The 21593-nt window shown below is 41.2% G+C and overlaps 1 protein-coding gene across 5 annotated transcripts; it reads left to right on the top strand.

Moving 5' to 3' along the window:
* Positions 1-850: 850 nt before the first annotated feature.
* Positions 851-19757, top strand: HHLA1 (HERV-H LTR-associating 1). 5 transcript variants are annotated; one of them, XM_049828687.1, is made up of 17 exons: positions 851-915; positions 2222-2301; positions 5079-5182; positions 6625-6684; positions 7854-7934; positions 8386-8469; positions 8563-8646; positions 10003-10086; positions 10654-10710; positions 10814-10900; positions 11700-11792; positions 12886-13083; positions 13641-13712; positions 13951-14022; positions 18598-18754; positions 19120-19202; positions 19430-19757. In XM_049828687.1, the coding sequence occupies exons 1-17, from the start codon at positions 910-912 to the stop codon at positions 19471-19473; spliced, it is 1446 nt and encodes a 481-aa protein (XP_049684644.1). In that variant the 5' UTR covers positions 851-909; the 3' UTR covers positions 19474-19757. The 5 variants fall into 5 exon arrangements, with proteins under 5 accessions (XP_049684644.1, XP_049684636.1, XP_049684662.1 ...); XM_049828679.1 differs by having other exon boundaries at positions 5074-5182; positions 19430-19756; XM_049828705.1 differs by lacking the exon at positions 2222-2301 and having other exon boundaries at positions 5074-5182; positions 19430-19755.
* Positions 19758-21593: the final 1836 nt, after the last annotated feature.

The following is a 21593-nucleotide window of genomic DNA, read 5'->3' as shown; positions in this document are numbered from 1 at the left end:
CTCTTGGGTAGTACTAAACATCACTCATCACCAAAATTGCCCTACGTCATTGTTGTGACCACATCTCTCTTCCTTCCTTGCCACTTAACCACAATGCCAGGCAAATTTCTATTTTATCTGTCACTTCGTTCCTTTGGATTTTCTACATTTAAGATACACTTCAGGTTTCTTCTCCATCATCTCAACAGTGCCCCTTGTTTAAATTGCTTCTCCAAGGATGGTTAAAGCTTTACCAAAGGGGCTTACCCTGGCCTACTTCTAGCCATCAAAAGTGGCATTGGCCTAATTGCAGTAAGATGAGCTGTCCCTTTAAAAGGGGAAAAAAATCCTTTCTGTTCTGCAGTTCCAGTCATTACTGCCAAAAGGAGCTTCCAATCCTCACCTGACCTGCCACAGAGCCTCTCCATGCGGGATTCAACAGGCACTTTGTGTGCTTATGATTGTGTTACCTCTAGTTAGTCCTTCTGGGATTAGGATAACAATTTTCATAGGATTTTAAAGCAATATTATCAAGCCCGTCTACTAAAAGTCTTTCACAAAGTAATTATTAAGACCTGACAATAACCTCCAGTTATATATAGGCTCTGAAGATAAAGAAATCAGGTAAGCTGATATTAACTATTCCAAATCTCAGCGGTTCACATGTACTTGGAAGAAACCACTTCAACTGTGCTATTAATGCTTGGGGGAAATGTAGCAAATGAAATGTGTTCATATTAAATGTATATTTATTACATTGTAGTAAATACTCATACAAATAAATCTGAACTTAAAAAGTAGTTGTAGCAGTTTAATGAAGCGTGCAATTTTAACATGGGCATATTTTCATATCAACATGCAATATTTCTTTAGACCTGGCATATCACGGCATGCTTAAAATGAGAGATGACCTTTAGATGTTGGAACTGAATGAAGGTAAGGAAATCAGTACTCACAGACTTTCATTTTTTTATTTCTTTGATCTCTTAACTTCTGTTCTGCTCTTTTAGCATGAAGACACAGGAAAACTACTCTATATCTAATTACACTCTTTTTGTACAAGAAAAATGAAAGCAATTCAAACTTCATAGTTACCTGCCACATTAAAATTAGTTCAAATGAAGCACAGCTAATAAACATGTTGGTTTAAAATTCCTGTTAATCCAGAATAACAAAGAGGTATTTAATAAGAGGTCTTCATGACTATAAAAAGGTAATGTGAACTGGATTAAAATCTCCAATTCAGCAGTTCAGGGAACTCTGGATCAACGGTTCTAAGTAAAATGAATTCTACTAATATCGTTCAGCTTAAAATAAACACAAGAGAAGGATTATCATATCCAGTAGAGGTGAAGGAGAGTTTGTAACTAAAGGCTTGACCTGCAGCCTGTATCAGATAAATGTTTGGAAAGAAAAGAGAGTCAGTTTATGGGATGGTTGTGTGGCACCTGTGCCTGTAGTGCCTGTGAATCGCACTGTGTTTTGAAATGGAAATTATTAGTGATTTTGAGCTGGAGTACAATGAGGGTTTCATATTTGCAATCTGGACGTGTTTCAGTCATCACAGCAGTGACACTTGTGCTGGCAAACAAAAGCGATACAATTACAAAGTAATAAAGACTTGTCCCTGATAGATAAAAATTAGATCTCAGATAACCAGAGTAACGGAAACATGATGGGTATCATAAAAGTTAATATTGCTAATATTCACATTGCTGAGAGATAAGATATTTCAGGCAGCAGTTCTAGGAATATTTGTCACAGTTGGCTTTGAAATTTAATTGGACATCATAAATGTTCAGAGAGTTAATGCTGGGTAAAGATTTTGGAAAGCAGCTAAAACCTAAAGCTTCAAATTTAAATCAGTCTCTACCAATTGAGGAGTAAGGGCAGTCCTTTCTAGAGTGATGTTCTTAGTACTGAGAAATCGCTGCAATTTCTTTTCAAGCATCCTGTACTGGCCGGAGGACACCACAGTGCCAAATCTGGCATTCAGGCAAAACAAACCCTCCCATGAATGGAGGATTTTCCATTAATTTTATACTGTCATTATTTAATATTTCTGTGCTACAACTAGAACAGGATTTTCTTATTATCATCTATCCTTCCAGATTATGTTTGCATGTTGTCCCAAAGGTTAGATATTTTGCGTGATTCAGTCTGTAATGTGTAATCACACCTCAGTTAAATGTGGGTGTTATGGCCACGCTAATGCCTGCTCTGAATTCCTGCTGCAAATCAGCATCCTATGTGGAGAAAATTGTTTGTGTTAGCGCGGAGGAGCAGCTCAGCAAGGAGGACAGCAGGGAGCTGCAAATTCAGGTGAGCAAGAAAGCGTCTCTCAATGCGCATGGAATGCTTCCAAGCACAACTTTGTATCTCATTCTTTTTCAATTTTGTTTTTGCTTTTAAGCTACCATTTTTGGTTCTTCGTGTTTTCTTGTTTTGTTTTGTGTTTTTTTTTAAAAATCCTCTCTCTCCTAAGGTGCTTTGGTAGGATTGTTCCTTCATGTGTCAGTCTTCTTCCCTCTTCTCTATCTGTTGAGGACATGATGTCTCTAGCCCCTGCCCTAGCCTGCTGCACCGAGTCCTCTGTCAGATGATTTTCCCCATCCTGCCACCATGAACAGCTTTGGGCCAGTTTAAATAAATCAGTAACGAAGTTAGATCCCTGATAGGAAATTATCCACAGTCTATCAACCCTTCTGCTTGTGAACCTTTGTAGAACAGCTGTGCTTGCTCATCAGTCTGTGAAATACTCTTACCGAGGATTTTTATGTTAGTCCAACCATGATTCTCTGGTGACCCAGGAGAGCCCATGTTTCTCAAAGCATGTGCTGGAAATCAAGTCTCCCCACTCTGGGACGAGCACTGACCACTGATGTGTAGGGGCAGACTGAAAGCAGGGCAGAGGATGCCCTCTCCTCCCCCTCCTAGGTCTGAGTCTCTCGCTCACCACACAGCCAAAATACTCATCAAGGGCAGATGTTTGGACTCTTTAGCCCATCTGGACAGCAGAGATCCTCCAGCCAAGACCAGCCTTATGCCACAGGGACAGTACAGTGGCAGCACGGCTTTTGGCCATGTTTCATGTTGGTTTCCCTTGGGCTGGCATACACGGGGACAGCACTGGCCAGAGCTAAGCAGACAGTCACTTCTCATGGTACAGGAATAAAAATTCATGAAGTTCCATTAATAAAACAGCGAATCACCCCACTGCTGACCTCAGCCAAACACAAAAACCAACAGTTCTCCCTTAACAGGACACTTAATGACTAGGTGCACCAGCCACTATAGCCCTTCTGCTCCAAAACATAGGTAGCTACAAACCTCCCCTTGACGTGATCGCCCAGCTCCCCATCCCGCGACCCCAGCTGACCCCAGAGCCTGCGCTCCCCAGCAGCCACCTTCCCACACCCTTGCAAAGCACCAGTTCTTTAAATTCAGCATCACTGAGGAGTATCTTTCACTAACCCCTCTCCATTTCATACAGTCACACTAAAGAGGGGAAAAAAAATGTAACATTGAGCAGAATCCATAAGCGTGCATTAGTTTTACACCTACTGCAGCGCAGACTGCATCACTACTGCTTCCATCACATCAGCACGTTAGCAGGCTTGAGCTACCATGCTACAGTCTCCCCTAGCTACAGAGACCACAGAAAAAGCTGTTACACGTCCCAGTAAGCTTCATAACGTGAGATACTGGAAGCAGGGATAGCCTTGATGGGGTTTCAAGCCTTGTGAGACTCATGCCAGCAATACTTTCATGGTCTGTAGTCTAGTTGTTGGTCAGATCCCAAATACTGTTGCAAGAAGAGCCAAGCTTAGGATTTTTGATGCCAGACTGGTCCACGGGACGCCGGACTCTGTCCATGCATAATTAGTCCAACTCACAGACAGGTGATAAGCGTATGAAGTCTGGGGAGTGAGATTTGGCCACGGCTTGAGTTCTGCCTCAGCCCCACTCTTCTGCACATGCTGTGCAGAAACCGTGGAGGAGTATAGGCTTGGGGTCGAGTAAAAAGGATTAGGCAGTTGGACTGAATAGATAGGATGAACTACCTAAAGCTTCCCAGATCTCTGTTTGAATTAGCAGAGCTGGCACTTAAATGCTTTTGACTCATCAGATGAGCAAACACAGAGATTTCAAACACAGAAATGCTTGGTACCTTTTCATCATCCCGAGGAAGAGCCCCTTTAGAACTGCTAAGTACAAATCCGCTACTTTCAGAGTGTTCTAATTCTCTAGTGAATTAAATATGAGAAAGATTTTACACAATGATAACAGCTTGTTAATCAAACAGTATTATCTTCAAGATAATGGTTTGCTGCATACTCATAAGATTAGCTACTCTAAGAGGATACAAAAAAAAAAAAAAATTGGACATTTTTTTGCTAATTTTCTTATGGGCCCTCATTTTCTGACATCTACAGAGCTATTTGATGTGTTCCAATATTACAAAAACAGGGGGGAACGTGTAAAGAAGCAAGGACTTTCTTTTTTTTTTTTCCCTAAGCACCTCTAATTAAATCCTTGAAATCTGGAAAGCAGCTCATTGTCTGAAAGGCAGACGACCGTTAATCTCTCCCAAGCAACTAGGCAAGGCAGTACAGGACACAGCTTGCTGACAATAATTAACTATAGAAATACAAGACTAGGGATGACCGGGCAAGCAACATTTCTGCAGAAAAAGAGCTGAACTGCTATCTTGTCTGAAATTGAACATAAGTAAATTTTATCTTGTTTCAAAAGAAAGGATGTAAGAATCTGACGTGTCAGTGTGCTTTGGGCACAGGTCATCTTGCTGGAGAAGCAGCCTGTGTAGATGACCTTACCAAGTCCCACCAAAGCCACAGTTACATAGGACTCAATAATCAAGAGTTACATACTAAGCTCATGACACCCACACATACACAAAAAATACTGATTGTGTGATTTTGGATTCTTTGCCATTTACACCGCCAGTCTTTACTTTACCTCCTAGAGAGCTAATATTTCTCTCATGGTCACATCATTCTGGGACAAGGGTTGGACAAAATTCTACAGTATTGCAAACTTTAACACCACCAACATAGTATTTCTTTCTCCTAGAGCAGCCGAACCTGCTGGAAGTTAGAGTCCATAATGCAGTGGTTCTGCTGGCATGTGGCAGGGAAGATGAGCCTGGGATTTCTGTGTCTCTTTCTGGTTTTCAACACAGGTAAGGACGACAGTTTGGTGCTCCCCTGGGAATAAACCAGGCGTCTCTTTCCCTTTCCCAGTTGCCCCCAGTGCCCCATTCCCACACCTGCGGCAGAGTTGGTTCTTTCACCCTGCGTAGGCAAGGCTGATGGGCTGGAGCTCTGGGGCTGGTGGCATGCAGCAGGGCAGGGCAGATGACAGCAAAGGTCTATTCTTGGATCCCATGCCAGGAATCTGGAGTCAGAAAGCTTTATATGGAGAGAGAAGGGTTAGGAGATCTGCTGCCACCTAGACTGTCAGTCCAAATTTAGCTCGTAGTAAGTGAGAGTTGTTAATACAGCTGACTAGCACTGTATGAGGAGTCACAATTTGCAGGCCTTGTACCAGGGATTGTCTAAAGGGTATTTTTCCTTTATATATAAAGAGAGAAGGAGAAAGGGAAGTGTATCCAGGGATTGTCTTCTGTACAAGGCGTAGATTTTTGTACGAATAAGGACAAGCACCCAGGTTTCACCAATTTAGGTACAGCCAGCCAGCCTATGCAGTTACATCTCCCTTCCTTCTGCTGTTTCCAGTCCTACAGATTTCATCCTACTGAAAAGGAAGCTGAACCCAGGTTTTCTACTCCCTGGTGAGAGCTCTGCCCATCAGGTTTTAACGCAGAGCGGGGCACCACCACCATTGAGGTGAGCCCTCCTCACCACCAGCTCCCAGGAGAGGACTTCTCTCTGGGCAGCTTGTATGGGTTGAGAAACTGAAGCTTCAGAGTGGCAGGGGAGTTTAGCATTTGTTAGCACTGCCCCATTTGGGGACCCTTCTGGATTACTCTTTGGAGGCACTCAGATCTCCACTGATGGGATAGGGAACCTAAGCGCCAAACTCCTACAATTCAGCTTGTCCTGTGATGTCTAAATCATGACTCTGCGCCTTGCCCTTGCTGGTCACCGAGGGAAACCCAGGAAGCGAGTCCAACCTCCCGAGCCCAGCTCCAGTTCATCCCTTCTGCAACACAGGTCTTGAGAACAGAACTCGAATGACTGCTCTGAATAACAAGTGTGCATGCAGGCTGCGAAGATTTGTTTAGATTTGGCCTCATTGTACCAGGTACCTTGCAGTCAGTGTTGCGTGCAAGCCTGGCGCAGATCTCTGCAACAGTTTGCTACTACTTTTTTTCTTTTGGTTCTTGAGTTAAGGGGGCAAGCTCAGATATTTAGTCTGTTTTCTTTCTTTAGCTGGCAGCTAAAGGACCTGGTGAGTCCTTTAGGACATCCTTATTCTTAGGCACTTGATAAGCTGCTATTGTGGATACTCAGTGGCCTGCTTTGCAGTGCTGGTGTTCACCATTTTGTGAGCTATAATGAATAAAAGCAGCAAAGTAAACCAGGCAGACCACTCAACAGAGGGTTGCTTGGTAATCTCAACAGGGAAAACTGTTTCTTAGTCTCTTTCTTCCCTTCACAGCTTCATGCATAAGAAGAGAAAATAAGAAAGAGAAGCAAGTGGCACTGCTGGCTACCGCGGGTAACAAGCAGCATGTCAGGAGACCTTGGCGGGGGGGGAGGGAGGGGAGTTATTAATGGGAATGGGAGGTATTGCTAATGGGAATGGGAGGTATTGGGGGTATAATGGGATGGAGGTGTCAGCAGATGGGCCCTTCTCTTGCAGACTCTGTGAGGCCCAACCCACCACTGCTGCAAGGGCTCCTCACCCAACCCAGGGCTTACCCAGCTCCTTGGCCAGTTTAACCTCTGTCCTTGCACAAATCTGAGGAGTTGTTTTCTCTTTATCCTTTTCCCCCTTCCCAGCTCTTCATTTCCTTCTGTTTTCCCTTTCCTCTCTCTCTTCTACGCTGTGGACGAGCCCTGCTGCCAGCCCTGGGGTACAGCTTGGTTTCAAGTTGGTTAAAAATAATACTGATGTCATCAGAAAATTGCATTTCTCCCCAAATTCGATTTTGTTCTCATCTCAGCTTTCTATGCTTCTTTTTCCATCCTGCTCTGTTTTTTCTCTCTCTGTCATGCACATACAGACCTTCCTCCTCACACACACACAAACATCATACTGCTCTGTTCCTGCATGGCCTTGTAGGAGGGAAGCAAAAGAACATCTTTGGAAATTTTGACTTGGGAAAAACAAATAAACAACGTCAACAGAAAAAAAACACGTTAAAATAAAAAGTGTGATTCAGCTACAGTTAATTTATTCTGTCGCAGCAGCAGAGCGATCAAGGTAGCTGGGAAAAAAAAAAAAAAATCTGTATTTTCATCCCAGTTCCATGTAGTGTTGGGGAAGGGGGAGCATTTCCTAGGTACTTTCTCCTGTGTGTGTGATAAGCGATCTGCTGGTATTTTGGCAGTATATACCCATTGCCCAGCACGAGGGGGCACCAAAATGTCAGGACTGGTTGGGCTCCCTGGCAGCCAGCTCAAGGCAATAGGTGCCATAGAGCCAGACCTTGGGTCTGGCCTACCATTGCACTGCCCACTTTAGCTTGCTGTTTTCCAGACTCCTCTCTGCACTCCTGGCATCTTTATTTTCTCACCACAGGTTTTTCAGTCCAGTCTGATGCATAATCTGCTCATTTTGCTTTTCCCATCCTGGAAGATTTTTGCCTTGTATAAGCAGGGGATTAACGGCCGTTTCCTTGCGCCCCCATGCAGTCGGATGCTCAGAGACCCCTTCTTTTCCAGAGCTGCCTGCAAAGTCCGTGGATCTGGCTGCTATTAACCTGACAGAGCTGGTGAATGGTATGCTGAACACAACGCTCAGAGGTAACGTGACAAGGCTGGGCAGGACACGCAGGCTGTCAGCCCGGCAGTGAATGAGAAAAAGGACTAATGGCCTTAGCAGGAGAAGCTGTAAACGCATGCCAACTGCCTCCAGAATTGATTCTAGGAGCATGTTGCCCTTGTGCATTTATAATGCAGATAGCTCTCTGCCCCAAAGAATTTAGGAATTGGTGTGTGTTTGTATATAGACACAAATAATTACTTACGGGATGCCTTTAGAAAGCACTTTGTAATCAGTGTAGGTTTGAATTAAAAAAAGAAAAAGTAATACATATGATCCTTCCCTCAGTGGAAATGAGAAAGAATTGAGTCTCAGGCAGCTGTATAGTATTAGCACCTCAGGAGTCTTTTAGAAATTAAATGAACAGAGTCAAAACTTGCTGTTCTCATGATTTGTTCCAACCACTAATAGCATGGGCATGTGTTTCCGCAGGTACCAAAAAACTCTTCTCTTTGCTGAGCATCACATCTTACAGCTCATTTGCCTTCCACAAGGTGTCAGTCACCATTTATAACAGTGAGTGCCTCGGTGCTTTCCTCCACGCAGGAGCGTTTTGTCTCACACAGCCTGTGCATCAAGATACCCATTTTTCTCTATCTCTCCCTACAGTTTCTAACGTGAAAAATGTTGACCCTGGCAAGTTCCCTATGCATTACTGCTACTGTTTGAACAATGTGACAAATGACTTGACAGGTGGGTACACAAGAGAGGGTGACAATTGCATGTGCTTCAGCTGAATTATTTCCTTTGGAGCTGAAAGCTGTAGCCTGAATTCTGCAGACTTCATCCTTACGAGTGGCATCACCGTACCGAGGTCAACAGCCATAACTCACGAGTGGCTGCTCTGAACCTCGGGGGAGACTCGATGAACTCAGTCTCACATGGCTGCACCCAGCCACCCAGTCTGGGATGGGGCCATCAGTCAAGTGACCGGCACGGTTTACCCGACGGAAAGACCTCCCGTTCCTCCTCGGAATACAAAGAGCAGCTCGGTAGGAAAGACAACCTGGCAATATATGATACGTTACTTTAGCCACTTTCGCTCTCCTGAGATAACCCACAGGAGATGAACCAACAGACCCCAATAACTTCAATGAGCCCAATAGGAGTGAAAAGCAAGGATTAACATCTTCACAGTGCTGTTTAATGAAGTATGAAATGCTACTGGGCAAATCCTTCACCTATAATCCTCATTCACACCCCTGATCTTACAGTATTTAACATTCCAGGATGGATCTGAGCACTTGGATTCTATGGCTGGTTAATGTATGATATCAGGAGTAGCTCATCAGCTAGGCACCAGAACCCATACCCTCTAAGCTGCATGTGATGACCACACACGTGAGCCACGATGGCTTTCCTGGCTTTTTCGGGACCCACACGTCTTACAAGGCTTATTGCATAATGAAGCAGTCTGCCTTAGAGGATAATGTAGAAACTTTAACCTTTCTGCCCCAAATCCAGAATATCTTGGTGATTAGAGCATCCTCCCAAGCAGTAAAAATTCAGAGCCCAACACAGGGCTCATGTCTGTCACTCCCAAAGTGAGAACATTGACCTGTTACTCCTAGAACCTGTTATGAAAAAGTCGTAACACCACACCACCACTAGTCCTTTTTTTTGAGCTGACAACAACATCGCCGATATGTCTGCAGTAGACCTCAGAGGAGACAATCAGATGCCTCCTGGAAGGTCCTGCATGGCAGATAGGCAGTCAGCGCAGGTATAGCCTACAGGCTTTGGATCTCCTAAGTAAAGCGTTACTTTAAATTGTCCTCTTGAACAGATAAATTCCATTTAAGTTTACTTTTAGGCACACTGGTGCTCTTTTGGATATCATCTTTGAAAAATACTTCTGCAGAGTATTCCAGTGGCTTCTTAAGTCCACTCCCATCCAGCAGAAACATTTTGCACTTTTAAATATTTTAAATACTGCCACATACAAGCATATATCCAAAATATGATCACATATAAAAGTGATTTTTTGGCTTAGCGTAGATGATACAGTATGTGTTTTCAATCATAAACTTTCTCTATTTTGTTGTCTAGATTTTACAGCTTTACTTGTTGATATTATTGGAAACTCCACCAGTTATCTCACAGAAATTTTCAAATCCACTTCTATTCTCTCAGGTTTGCACTTTCTTTTCACTTTTATCTTTGTCTTATTTGTCTGATTTACTCCTGGCATGGAAGCAAACATAGAAATGTTTGTAAGAGCCTATTGCTCTTACTCAGCAGCGCTCTTCTTGCAAAGCATGGACTGCAGCTGTAAAAAAGTCTCCTTAGAGGAACAAGATACATATATAATGTGTATATATATAATATAGAGGCATACATGTTTCTATAAGCAGCTATGTTTTGTTTGAAAGTTTGGTGAATTATTATTAAATACTGGAACTTTGGGGAATTATGATTCCCGAAGAATAATTATTGGCTAGATTATCTGAAGAATTTGTTTTCCATGTAAAAATACTTGTAATTTAGAAATTTAATTAGATAGAAACATTTCCCCTGGAAATATTAGCCTTCGAATCTGATGCTGGTTTGAGGTTTTTGTCAAAAATCAGATCAGAAGGAAAATATTCGGCCAGCTGCAGTAGCCCCATGCCATTTCATGTTGATGTTCAACTGTTTAAGGTAATATTAGATAATGAAAACTGGTAACAGTGATCTGTTTCACATTTTTTTTCCTTTCAGTGCGTCAGAGCAATGATTCAGATTGTATCTACATCTGTGTGATGACAGGACAGACAGGTAAAAGTTAAAACCGTTCCACCCCAAAATATTGCCCTATTTATTCTCAGTGATGACTCATACTAGAAATAAGCCTTCCTGATATTTGTGTTTCTATTTGCAGGGAAAAATCTGTCCAACTTTGGGGAAATGCTGGAGAAATCTCCTGTTATTAATTACACATTTTCCAGTAACGATTCTTCTGACCTGGGTAAGTACATCCTGCGGAATAAAAGGAAACAGCAACAACAATGAAAGTCACATTGAGGTAGCAATTGCAATGAATACTCCATCTTCATAATGTAAAAAATTTGTTTAATATATTATTTTATATTTTTATAATTACTTATATATGCACACATTATTATATAATTTATTATGATTAAAAATAGAAAAATATTTTATGTTATTAGAAGTGTAATATAATATTTGTATTATAAATATAAGTAAAATTCACAAAATTTTAAATTATTAGCTACAAGGTCTTCTAGTGGAGGAACAAACAAAGCCTCCTGGGATGAGAGCTTTTACAGAATTCAGTACTGGACTGGGGAGGTTCGTTGATGTTTATTATCTAAATGGGTATCTTTCTTGGCTCTCAGCACAAATTACCTCCTACCTTTAAATGAGTTACCTTCAGAAAGGAGTTGACAATATTCAACCAGTGTGCTTTGTGGCTCCTCCACCCAAAACTGCTTTGCCACGTTGAGCTGCACTTCACGTGCTCACCTCTCAGTGCTGCCTGTGACTTTCTCATTTTTAATGCTTGATTAAAACAGGCAGATAGTGAAATCAGTGGCAAGTTTACCTGTGCTGAAAGCTGTAGGATGTTTCTCTCCTGTTAAAAAAAATAAAAAATCAAAAAAATCAAAGACACTTTGCCAAAAATAACTGTAATTAAAAAAGACAACAGCTGTTTCTATTATACCAGAACCTGATTTCTTCCCTTTTTATCACACTATGTGTGATGGCTGGTGAGTGTTCTAACCCTATCTTCTTGTACCTCAAAGACCTAGATTTGATGTTTTCAAGTTTCATGAAATTACAGGAAGACCCTAACAAAACAGTGGATCCATCAGCAGAACATGTGTGGACATTTAAAAGTGAGCAAATATCATCAGACCTAAATGTATATTCTCCTTGATTAACGTCTTGACGAGTGATCATGTATGTTTGCTGCACGGCACTGTGATGTTGAACTACAGTTACAGAGTAAGATAAAAGTTTGTCTGAAACAGCAGAAGATCAGGTCAGTAATGCATTGAATACCTGGAGGATAGAAAGACTATTGTAAAAAGCCATTTTATTAGAAAAAGAAGTTTTCTAAAGAGGCAGAGAAGTAAAGAAAAAATGGTTGTTGGTTTTAACCCCCCCAAAAAATAATTTAAACTGTTTCCTTTTTTACTTTTTCTGTGTTTTTCTCTATCTTTGACTCTATATGATGTTCAGTTATGAGTACCTGAGCACTTCATAAACTTCAGTGCATTTATCTTTGCCACAGGGCTTCAAGATAGAAAAGTGCTAGTCTGCCTTATTTTGAAAGCCAAAAAAAAGGCTTCACGCTTTCTTGCACGTAGTGGAAGCCAAGAGGAATTCAGCCCTTGACTTCATACCTCCTCGTCACTGCAGCTACATCTCTCTACAGCAAAATTTCTACAGTTTTGCTAGTCAGTCTGCTGTCTTTTTATAAGCTCTTTTAATTTGCTTAACTGCATACCAACCTTTATTATGTCTTCTAGCCTGAAGTATCATTCCTGCCACAAAAGACAGTCAGTTCTCAAATTCCAGTATCTGCCCTCCAGTACCTGCCTGCTCCCCTTCACGTACACAAGAGCTTTCAACTCTTTCCTCTGTAGTGAAGAAGTTTAGGAAATAAAAAATAATTTATGTGAAGAAAAAAAAAAAATACTTAGCAGGAACATTTCAGTTTCTTTTTTTGTTTATAGAAACTTGCACATTAAAATGTTCGCAGTGAAAATTTCAAACATTATTGGCACTCCCCGTGTTTCCAGATTTAAAATGAAATGGAGAGGTGGCTGCTCACCTGAGAAGGGAAACACTCAAGGTGTAGATGGGATTTTCTATGTGTATTTTTGATATTATTGTCCCCCAGCGTGTCACGCTCGCTGCTGCCGTGGGGCACCAGCATCCCCAGTGTGCTGCTGGTGCCCTCCCCCGTCTCTCCTGCTTCTCCAGCTACCCGGATCCCTCTTGCCCAGAAAGGGGAAGAAATCCCCACCACGAGGTTCCTACCGTGGCCAAAGACGGTTGGAGCGAAAGGATCGGGGTTTCCATCACCGCCTGTGGATGCTTCCAAACCACGGGGCACGGCCGGACCCCCGCCGACTGCTGGGGGGGGCTCAGCCCCGTCGCCAGCCCTGCAGCCCGGCCCCAGTGAGTACGGCGAGGAGGAGTGACATCTGCTTTATCCCACTGGTGGTGGGGTTTGGCCAAAAACTCAAACCACATCCCTGAGGTGGAGGTTGGGAGGCCCTTCAGGGACACCCGCTCTGGGTCACTTGTGAGTTGATTTCTTTATTGGAGAAGTGCTAAGATTAGTTATAGGGCCCATCCTGTAGTTTCTTATGCTTTGGGGAAAAACTAAGTCTTGCTCCTCATGGATGCCTCTGCCACCCAGGTCTTCCCTCGCATTTTGCTCCAAATTTGGTGAGTAGACCTGTGGAAAAGCAATACAGAGCTGCTTCTCTTGGTCTCCACTAAATTTACCTTCTTTAAATCCTACCTTTCCCTAGCCCATGGACTCTTGAAGATCTAGCAAAGTAAAGCTTTTGTCCTTCCTTTTTCATCTTGACATTTTTATATGCCGCTGGAAGTACTGGGTGAGGGACTCTGGCTGTTGAGCTGTCTGATATACAGCAATTCTTCTCAGTAGACAGATAGATAACAAATAACCTCCATGACATGAAGCATGTGTCTTTCTGTTCCCATAGCTGACATGTACGCATTTTGGATGCAGACAGTGTCTCCTCAAGAAACCAGCAGACTGATGCAAACAGAGCCAGGTGAGATTGATCTGGCATAATAACCAAGTGTGTCGGCTGGCACATTTATGAAACAGAAAATAACATATATAGAAATAGGTGACTATGAAAGTATTTATACATCAATGTCTATGTAAGCGTTTTATTAGTGGTCTTTGACTTCAGCTTCTTTTTTCTTTTCTTTTCTGTTATTCTTTCAATCAACCTTCCTTTCTTTTTTAAGATGTCAAGGCAAGTTATATTCTTTTCCCTCCTTCAGATTTGCCTTCCTCAGTACTGCCTCTGCCACCCTACAGGCCTGCTGTGACACTGAAATTTTACTCAGCTACCAGTAAGTAGCTGCACCTCATGCAGCAAAAATAGGATTATGCTTGAACCTGTATCAATATGCAAATTTTCCCACACAGAAACAAGATACGTGTTTAATCTATGTGTTATCTCATGTAGGCAAACCACTCAAAATGTCTAAGGGACTGCTTCCATATTTGTTTGGGAATCATACACAATCACACATTTAAAACATAAATTATACTATGGTGGTAAAATTAACATATGTACTCCACGTGTCAATTTTAACATAGATTGGTTATTGGAGAATCTTAAAATTCATTCATTCCAAAAGAAATTATCATGCTTTAAACCTGCCTATTGGTACAAATAAAATTATTAAGTCAATCCATGCCACATGAAATCTCAAAAATTGCCCTGAATTTACAGTACTGCAAGCTTCCTCTTCATCCAAAAAAGGATAATTATTAACTAGATTTTCAGGAAAGCTCAGTTCTTCCTTTTAAGCACCAAAATAAAGAGTTATAAATTAAGAGTTAATATAAGATGATGTGCCACTCCACTTATAAGCATGATACACTCATGGTGGCAATGAAATTATATTTGCAGTATTAGTGAGAGATTACATGCTTTGGAAAACTGCACCTAATTCAATGCACGGAGGGGAATTTGAACTCTGGGAGAGTCCAACACCTACTTTGGATGCTGAGCATGTGTGCGCCTGAATCCAGGCTACCTACGCCCAAATTTGCAAAGTAGGAGCAGAGCTCAGGAGTACAACGGGAATAAATCTCGGCCACAAATCCCGATCTTGGGGACTGAAGATGACTAGTTCAGCTCTAGGCACCAGCTACATGGACACCTAAAACTAGGTAAAAATTTGCCTCATCCTCTAGATATCTTTAGTACCCTTGGGGTCCTTCCACTCCCAGTCTGGTGTCCTTGCTCCCAGTGGTCATACTGGATACCAAGCCAAGTGCCAGCTGAGCAGCGGGCAAGGTATTCCTGAAGTTGCGTGTGTGTCACAGTTGCTGTTTCTCTGCTCCCCATTAATCTGGTAGTTAAGGAAGTCAATTTGAGGGATACATTGGTGTGTATGTTCCGGCACTGATACGAATATGGAAAGCACATCAGTATTATTATGCTTTCACACTGGAGGGAAAATTCAGAATGCCTGTCCTGGGATCCAGATAAAAATCTGTATTCCAGACCGGGACTGTGATTGTCTGCTGTTTAGTGCAGCAAAATCTTTTTAGGAGGAGAAATTTGGTGGCTACCACTGAGGCTGGTGTGAAAACTCCTATAGTGCATGATGCTGGGGCAATGCCTGTGCTCAGCTCAAGACTAGAAGGGAAAAAAATGGTCCCCCTTTTCCAGGATAAGCAGGTGGCTTAGTAATGGAAAAGGCTTTTTGCTCTAGCAAGAACTGGTCACTTATGTGCCTGTGACAGTAACATGGCAATTTCAAATAGAAAAGAGCAAAGCTCTGCACAGGGATTCCTGCCTTTTCTGGCCTATTTTGACTGACAATTTTTTGGAAAAGAAAATTCTTAGACCAGAAAGTTCTGAAATAAATTCCTACTTTTAATTTGGTTTTTTTTGTTTGTTGTTTTTTTTTTTTAATTTTAATCCAATGAATTGAATACAAAACCACATTTCACAGTAGAAATTTATTACAGAAGAGATATAAAAATCAACTATGAAGCACTGAAAAGTTTAATTTCAACACTAACCAATCCAAATAAAATTAAATATAACAGTAATTGAAAGAGAATTTCAGCATTAAATAAATACAGTATTATGTAAATGCAGCACTAATGTAAAATTCAGTGATTGTCAGAAATTAAAACCAAAGAAATTTGTTTAACTTTCAGCATTTTATTTGACTTCTCTTTCCCACATACATGAATCCAAATTGAAATTGCATTCATTCAGTTTACATCTGGATAAAGCTGAATTTCTGCTGGCAAAACACATGGCTTGAGTAAAGCATTTAACACCTGTTAGGCAGGATAGTGAGTACCCACTTTGGTGGAGACCGAGGTTCATCGGAGGGTGGCCTTTAGCAAGTTTCAAGTATTCACAGCAATTCTAACATCCCTTTTCATGGACAATTTCTATTAAAACCTCACTGCCGCATGCTCTGATGTTCAGTTATTAACATGAAGAGTGTTTATTAAAGCAAGAAATCATTCATTTTTCATTGCCATGGAGTGGGAAAAACCCCCAAGGTGTGTCAAATGCTATTAAGTGGACAAAGCCTAATGACATTTATGCAAAGCTGCTAAGATTAAGAGAAACGGGGCTCCTTCTTTTGCATCGCTCACTAATTACGCCTGATATTTGTGTAGTGCCTCTGACAAACAACCATTTTTCAGAGGGACTCGTGGGACCTGGGAGCTGCAAGTATCTGCCCATTGCTCCTCCAGGACTCTTGCTACCTTGGGCGAGCGCTGGCAGAAGAGAAATAGTTTTGTAGCGATCTCTTTTCAGGTTGGCAGAGCCGTTATTTTCCTCCTGCCCATGAATGCCATTTTTTATTAAACTTCTTGTCAGCACTAGATGATTCAAGCTTATTTCAACAGAACTTCATTAGTCCAAATTTAACCTCCGTAACCTCTCCTATCGCATAACACAAGATGGCCCAGAGCTATGAAGCATGTGAGACATGTGAACCTGGAAATGCAATTACACTGTCTAAGGGGATTATACTCTGCAGGTAAGGCAGTTTATCTACACATGGCCAAAACCTGCTGCTAGTTACACAAATGGAAAAACCAGCTGACAATGACGCTGCTGCCGCCTTCGCTCTGCACGGTCGGGCTCTTCCACCCCGATGGGCGCACGCGAAGGGACACCCACACCATGCAAAAAATGCACCCGCACAGCCTGGTCCCCGGTTATCTTTTCAGAGCCCCAGCGTGGCGTTTGCAGGGATGTCCCCCTGTTTTTCGGAGTGCTGGTGCAGGGGAGACATCCCTTTGGCAGGATCGCTGCACGCAGGGGACAACACGAGGGGCGTGCAGGCAGCTCCCCGCGGTCGGGTGTGATGTTTTTGCAGGGCAAGTGGCTTCACTGAAACAACCCAAAGTGAGCCCAAACACAGCATCTCCTCTTCAGAGCACAGTTATCAAACATGCAAAGGAGAGGTGGTCACACACCTATTTTAGCCATGCCTTGGTAGTCTTTTAGCATACGGTAAATAGTGCTTTTTTTTTTTTTTTTTTTTTTTCCTAGCAAGTCCTTTGATTCTGATCCGTCATAACACAACTGTTAGCTAAGGTACAAGATGATGTGTGACAGGTAATGGCTTGGAGAAGACAAGACTGTGGCAAATGTTAGCTTTTCCATTTAATATGGTGAAGAAAAGCCCTGAAAAACTGAAAACAGCTTCAATTTTGCCTTACTGTTTCTCAGTTTCCCCCATTTCCACCTTGCTTTCTTTTCTCTTTTCTATAACAGAAAGGGAGATTGTATTTGACACTGAAAAAGCCACATAGCAATTCAGGATTTTGTTATAAGCTGCCATCACCTCTTCTGTAGTATTGCTTTTTCTGCAGTCTGGCACAGCGGTATTTGCTGGCAGGATGAAATGTTTGGTGTGCAAATGTTTTTTCTCTTGCTGCTGACTGCAGAAGATTCAATGAATAAACTAGATATTTTCCTTTTAGCTGGCTCAAGAGAGGCAAAAAGGGAGTCCATCTCCAGGTACATCATTTCCCTGCATTTTTCTGAAGTTAAAATAATATAATGGTAGTCACTTGAAGGAAAAAACACTGATTAAGCAGCTGGCTCCTGGGAATTAAATAGTAAAATAGAGAAATTATTCCTACCTTCCTCTCAGTGCAGGCAAAACTTGACCTTTTCTCCTCCAGTTCCTTGTCAGATTTCATGAAATCTGTAGGAATGTATTTATCCAGAGGATCTTTACCCATCCCTAAAACCTGGGCTGAAATTAGCTGATTATTCAAGTCACTAGAGGCAAGAAGGTGAAAACTGGCAGACGGAGAAATGGACAGAGAGAAAGCCATAACCTCTGCATAAATCATGTTTATTTTGTTAATGAGGCTAAAAAAAGTGACGAAGAGAGAGTGAGAATCTGTTTGTTTATCAGTCATATTTAATCTAGGCTTCAGATTTAGAGGGTGGGTGTAGGGAAGCATGCGAAACTGGAAGTGAATTTTTCATTAAAGTAGCATATGCATATAGAAAACATCAAATATAATAAGTGTACAGTGCTGTTCTTTGTCTTGCTGGTTTGCACTGTGGAAAACCGATGCTTCAGTAGCAACTGAACCTCCACCTACGCAGGTAACAATGAATAAATTACATCTTTAGAGTTGTTCCTACATTTGTGATAAATGAAAGCAATGTGGTTTTAAGTGACTAACCAGTAATGATAAATAATAATAAATTGAACAGAATATTTGTGCTTTCACTCAAGCAACTGCCAGGCTGTGTGTTGTTTCCTTTTCAGTTATCTGCCTCTCTCAGATTTGGTTTTAAGATACCTACATGAGCTTATTAATCTGCATGTTTCTCACAGCCCAGATAAGGCACTGCAAGAAATTTAATGGGAGAAATATTTGAACTAGTTCCGAGTTGCATTCTTTCCTAGGGTGTCCACAGGCAATCCTCAAAGAGTCCCGGGTGACCTCGCCTCCTGTTACTCTTATAGTGCAAAAGATCAATCCCTGTGTGATGGAGCTGTGTAGGTTTTTTCAGCTGTGCCTCTGTGTTGGTCAGAGAACATATTCCAGAAAGGAAGCCATGAGGTAAAACCTGACACTAGTTCCTCTCTCTCTCTCTCTCTCCTTAAAATATTCTAATTTTTTTTTTTTTTTTTTTTTTTTCCCCAAACAATTTTCAATCACCAATGCTTATTTTTGAGAGTCTGTGGCTGGCTACTGGCTGAGACCCAAATGGGTCCCCAGTGCACTGATCAATACCTGATCTGGCTTCCAGTATTCAAACTAAGTGAATAAAGCTCAGATGAGTTTTTCCAAATATCTAATGACATCATTGAGGTCAGAATCGAGCTTTTTATTGCCATATTCAACATTAGCAGTATGATATCCATACAGCTGTGCTTATGAAAGGTAACAAGCTACTACTCTCCTAACTTTAACTACACCTTTAGGTACTGTGTTGAATACTATTCCTGGTTCTTGAAAAATGCAAGTTACATCTGTGAAAGAGTCAAAAGAATTGCTTACTCCCACAGTAAGTATATTTTCTCTTTATATCTGTACATACCTTATTATAAAGGTATAACAAAAAGTTTTAGATATCCACAGAGTATTTGCTGTCTTTCATCAGATAGCTATTTTATCTCATAATGATTTTTTAAAGGGATTAAAAAAAAAATAAATTATTTAACCTTCATGTGCCTTCTTAATATTTTCCTTGTAAAAAACTCTTCTGATGGCAGTTTTCTTGTGTTCTTCCAGCCTTAAAACAAAAATGCCTTAAAAACATCTGTACGTCGGTCTAGAGCACTGAGGAATTTTACTGCAAATTTGAAGATTGGTGGAAGTTTTAGTTGTCTCTTTCATTTCTCAGTGTAAAAATCAGGATGCAACGTGTTATTTGCAAATATTTGTAACAAGACAGGCTGTTAATCAGATGTTAACCTAGAAATGTGTCTTCTTCCAGGGCATTGTAAAAATAATGTGTAAAAACAGATGTATTTTATACAAGCAATGTAACTGCAATAAAAGCATTGAAAGGCTTTTAAAAATTTTATTTTATAAAGGATATTTATATGGTGGCTAGTGAATGCAAATAGTTTATTCTAGTTTCATTTACAATTAAGATAAAGTAATCAAAATTAACAAATACAATTTAAAAGCAACCTGAAATACTGAAGACAAGAAGGATTTTTCCTGGTGTTAAACACACGCAGATTACCCATTATTCCAAATCAAGAGTCTCCCATTACTTCAGCAACTTATCTAGTGCAGAGCTCAACCAAGGAAATGTTCACACCTCTTGTAGTCTCACTCTGTGATACATTTGTGTGAGCTCACCAAGGTTCATCTCCTTCCTTATATGGACCTCTGGTGAACTAAAAGCCAGTTCTAAAAAAGGAAAGAATAACCAAACAAATTACATGATCCTGTAATTTGCTACAATGCAACAGTATGATGCTACTATCAACCTAAAGTACATCATCAAGCCATTTATATTTCAAAAAAATAAGATTATTTGCACTAGAGCTGGTACATCTTGTTTCACTGAAGAAATACATGTTCAAAGTAATATAAAGCCACAGAGCAAGGTGGTAGCATAAGGAATGCTGCCCCCAGGGAGAGGTGGGATGCAGCAACCCTCTTCCAAAATACATTTCACCATTGTGCCCAATAGCATGATGGAAGCATTTCTGTCATATCAAAGAGCAGGATAGATTAGATCAGTACCAATTACAGTTGAGACTGAAAGTTAGGCCAGTGGAAAAAAATAGGAGTGTCGATACATTGAATGTATAAACTGGGGATATTAACATGGCCATGGTACTGCAACGCTGTGGAGAGATCTCGCTCTGCAGCACCTCTCCTCACCCAAGGCAGGATCAGTTCTGCCATGAAGAGCTGGGTGAATTACAGCTTTGCGTAACTGATGCTTTTAAATCTCACAAAAATATCTGAAAGCCTGAAGACATGATTTAAAAAAAAAAAAATCTATATTGTTTCTTACATTTTTACCATTAGGTTTTCTGAGAACTCAGGAAGAGGGACATGAAAACAAGAACATAAGGGGATAAAACAATGATTAAAGACAGTTTGGCTTTCTAGGTTTTTTAGGTTTCAATAAAAAGACAATATCAAAAGAAAAATATTTTTTGAAAAGGCTTCCCTTTTAAAAGATCGGGGTTTTATTATTGTAATGAATTTAATCAGCCCTGAGTCGTAGCTCTGGTGTCCATGCTAAAGGACACTTTTGTGTTTATAAGAAATCATTCTGTGTTTTTCCTGCGGGAATACAAGTGCCTGGACAGAGTGCTAACCTCTCTATAGTGCGATAGGGTGTGCCTGAGCCATCACGGACACTGGGGGTCGGTCACAGCCATCTCCACTCAAAGGTCTTGGAAAGGGCCGAGACCTACTGCCCCAGCGTGTTCACGGGGAGAGAATGAGAAGGTATCACATCGTTATGGGTCTTGTGAAAGGAGCTGAGAAAGGATTAATGGTACCTGTCCTGAATGCTGACCTTTTTGTCACAGTTGTTTAAGATTTACTGCTTGGCTTTCCCAGCAGAATAATGAAAATGAATGAGAAAAACTACAAAATAAGAGAAGGAATGAAAAAGCAAGGCTCCATGAAAAAACCTGCCCTCAAAAAAAAAAAAAAAAAAAAAAAAGTTTTTCCATATTCTGGGGTTTTCAGTCCTGCAAAGCCTCCGTGCATGTTTGGCAGAAGTACAGAAATGATGGTGGCATATGAGCTAATCAGTATCTCAGCAGACTCATTTATTATTATGCCCAGTCAAACCCACTCTGATTTGTCAGGCTGAAAACGTTTGTTAAGGCAGTAAAAATGCTCTTTAGGCAATCCCTGGAGACTCCAAGTGGAAGAACCAAAACTGACATGAAAATGAATTTTCATATCATTAAGG

The sequence above is a fragment of the Accipiter gentilis genome, chromosome 2, assembly GCF_929443795.1.
Source record: "Accipiter gentilis chromosome 2, bAccGen1.1, whole genome shotgun sequence".
Taxonomy (NCBI): Eukaryota; Metazoa; Chordata; class Aves; order Accipitriformes; family Accipitridae; genus Astur; species Astur gentilis.
Note: the sequence above shows the minus strand (reverse complement) of the source record. Positions and strands in the feature narration are given on the sequence as shown.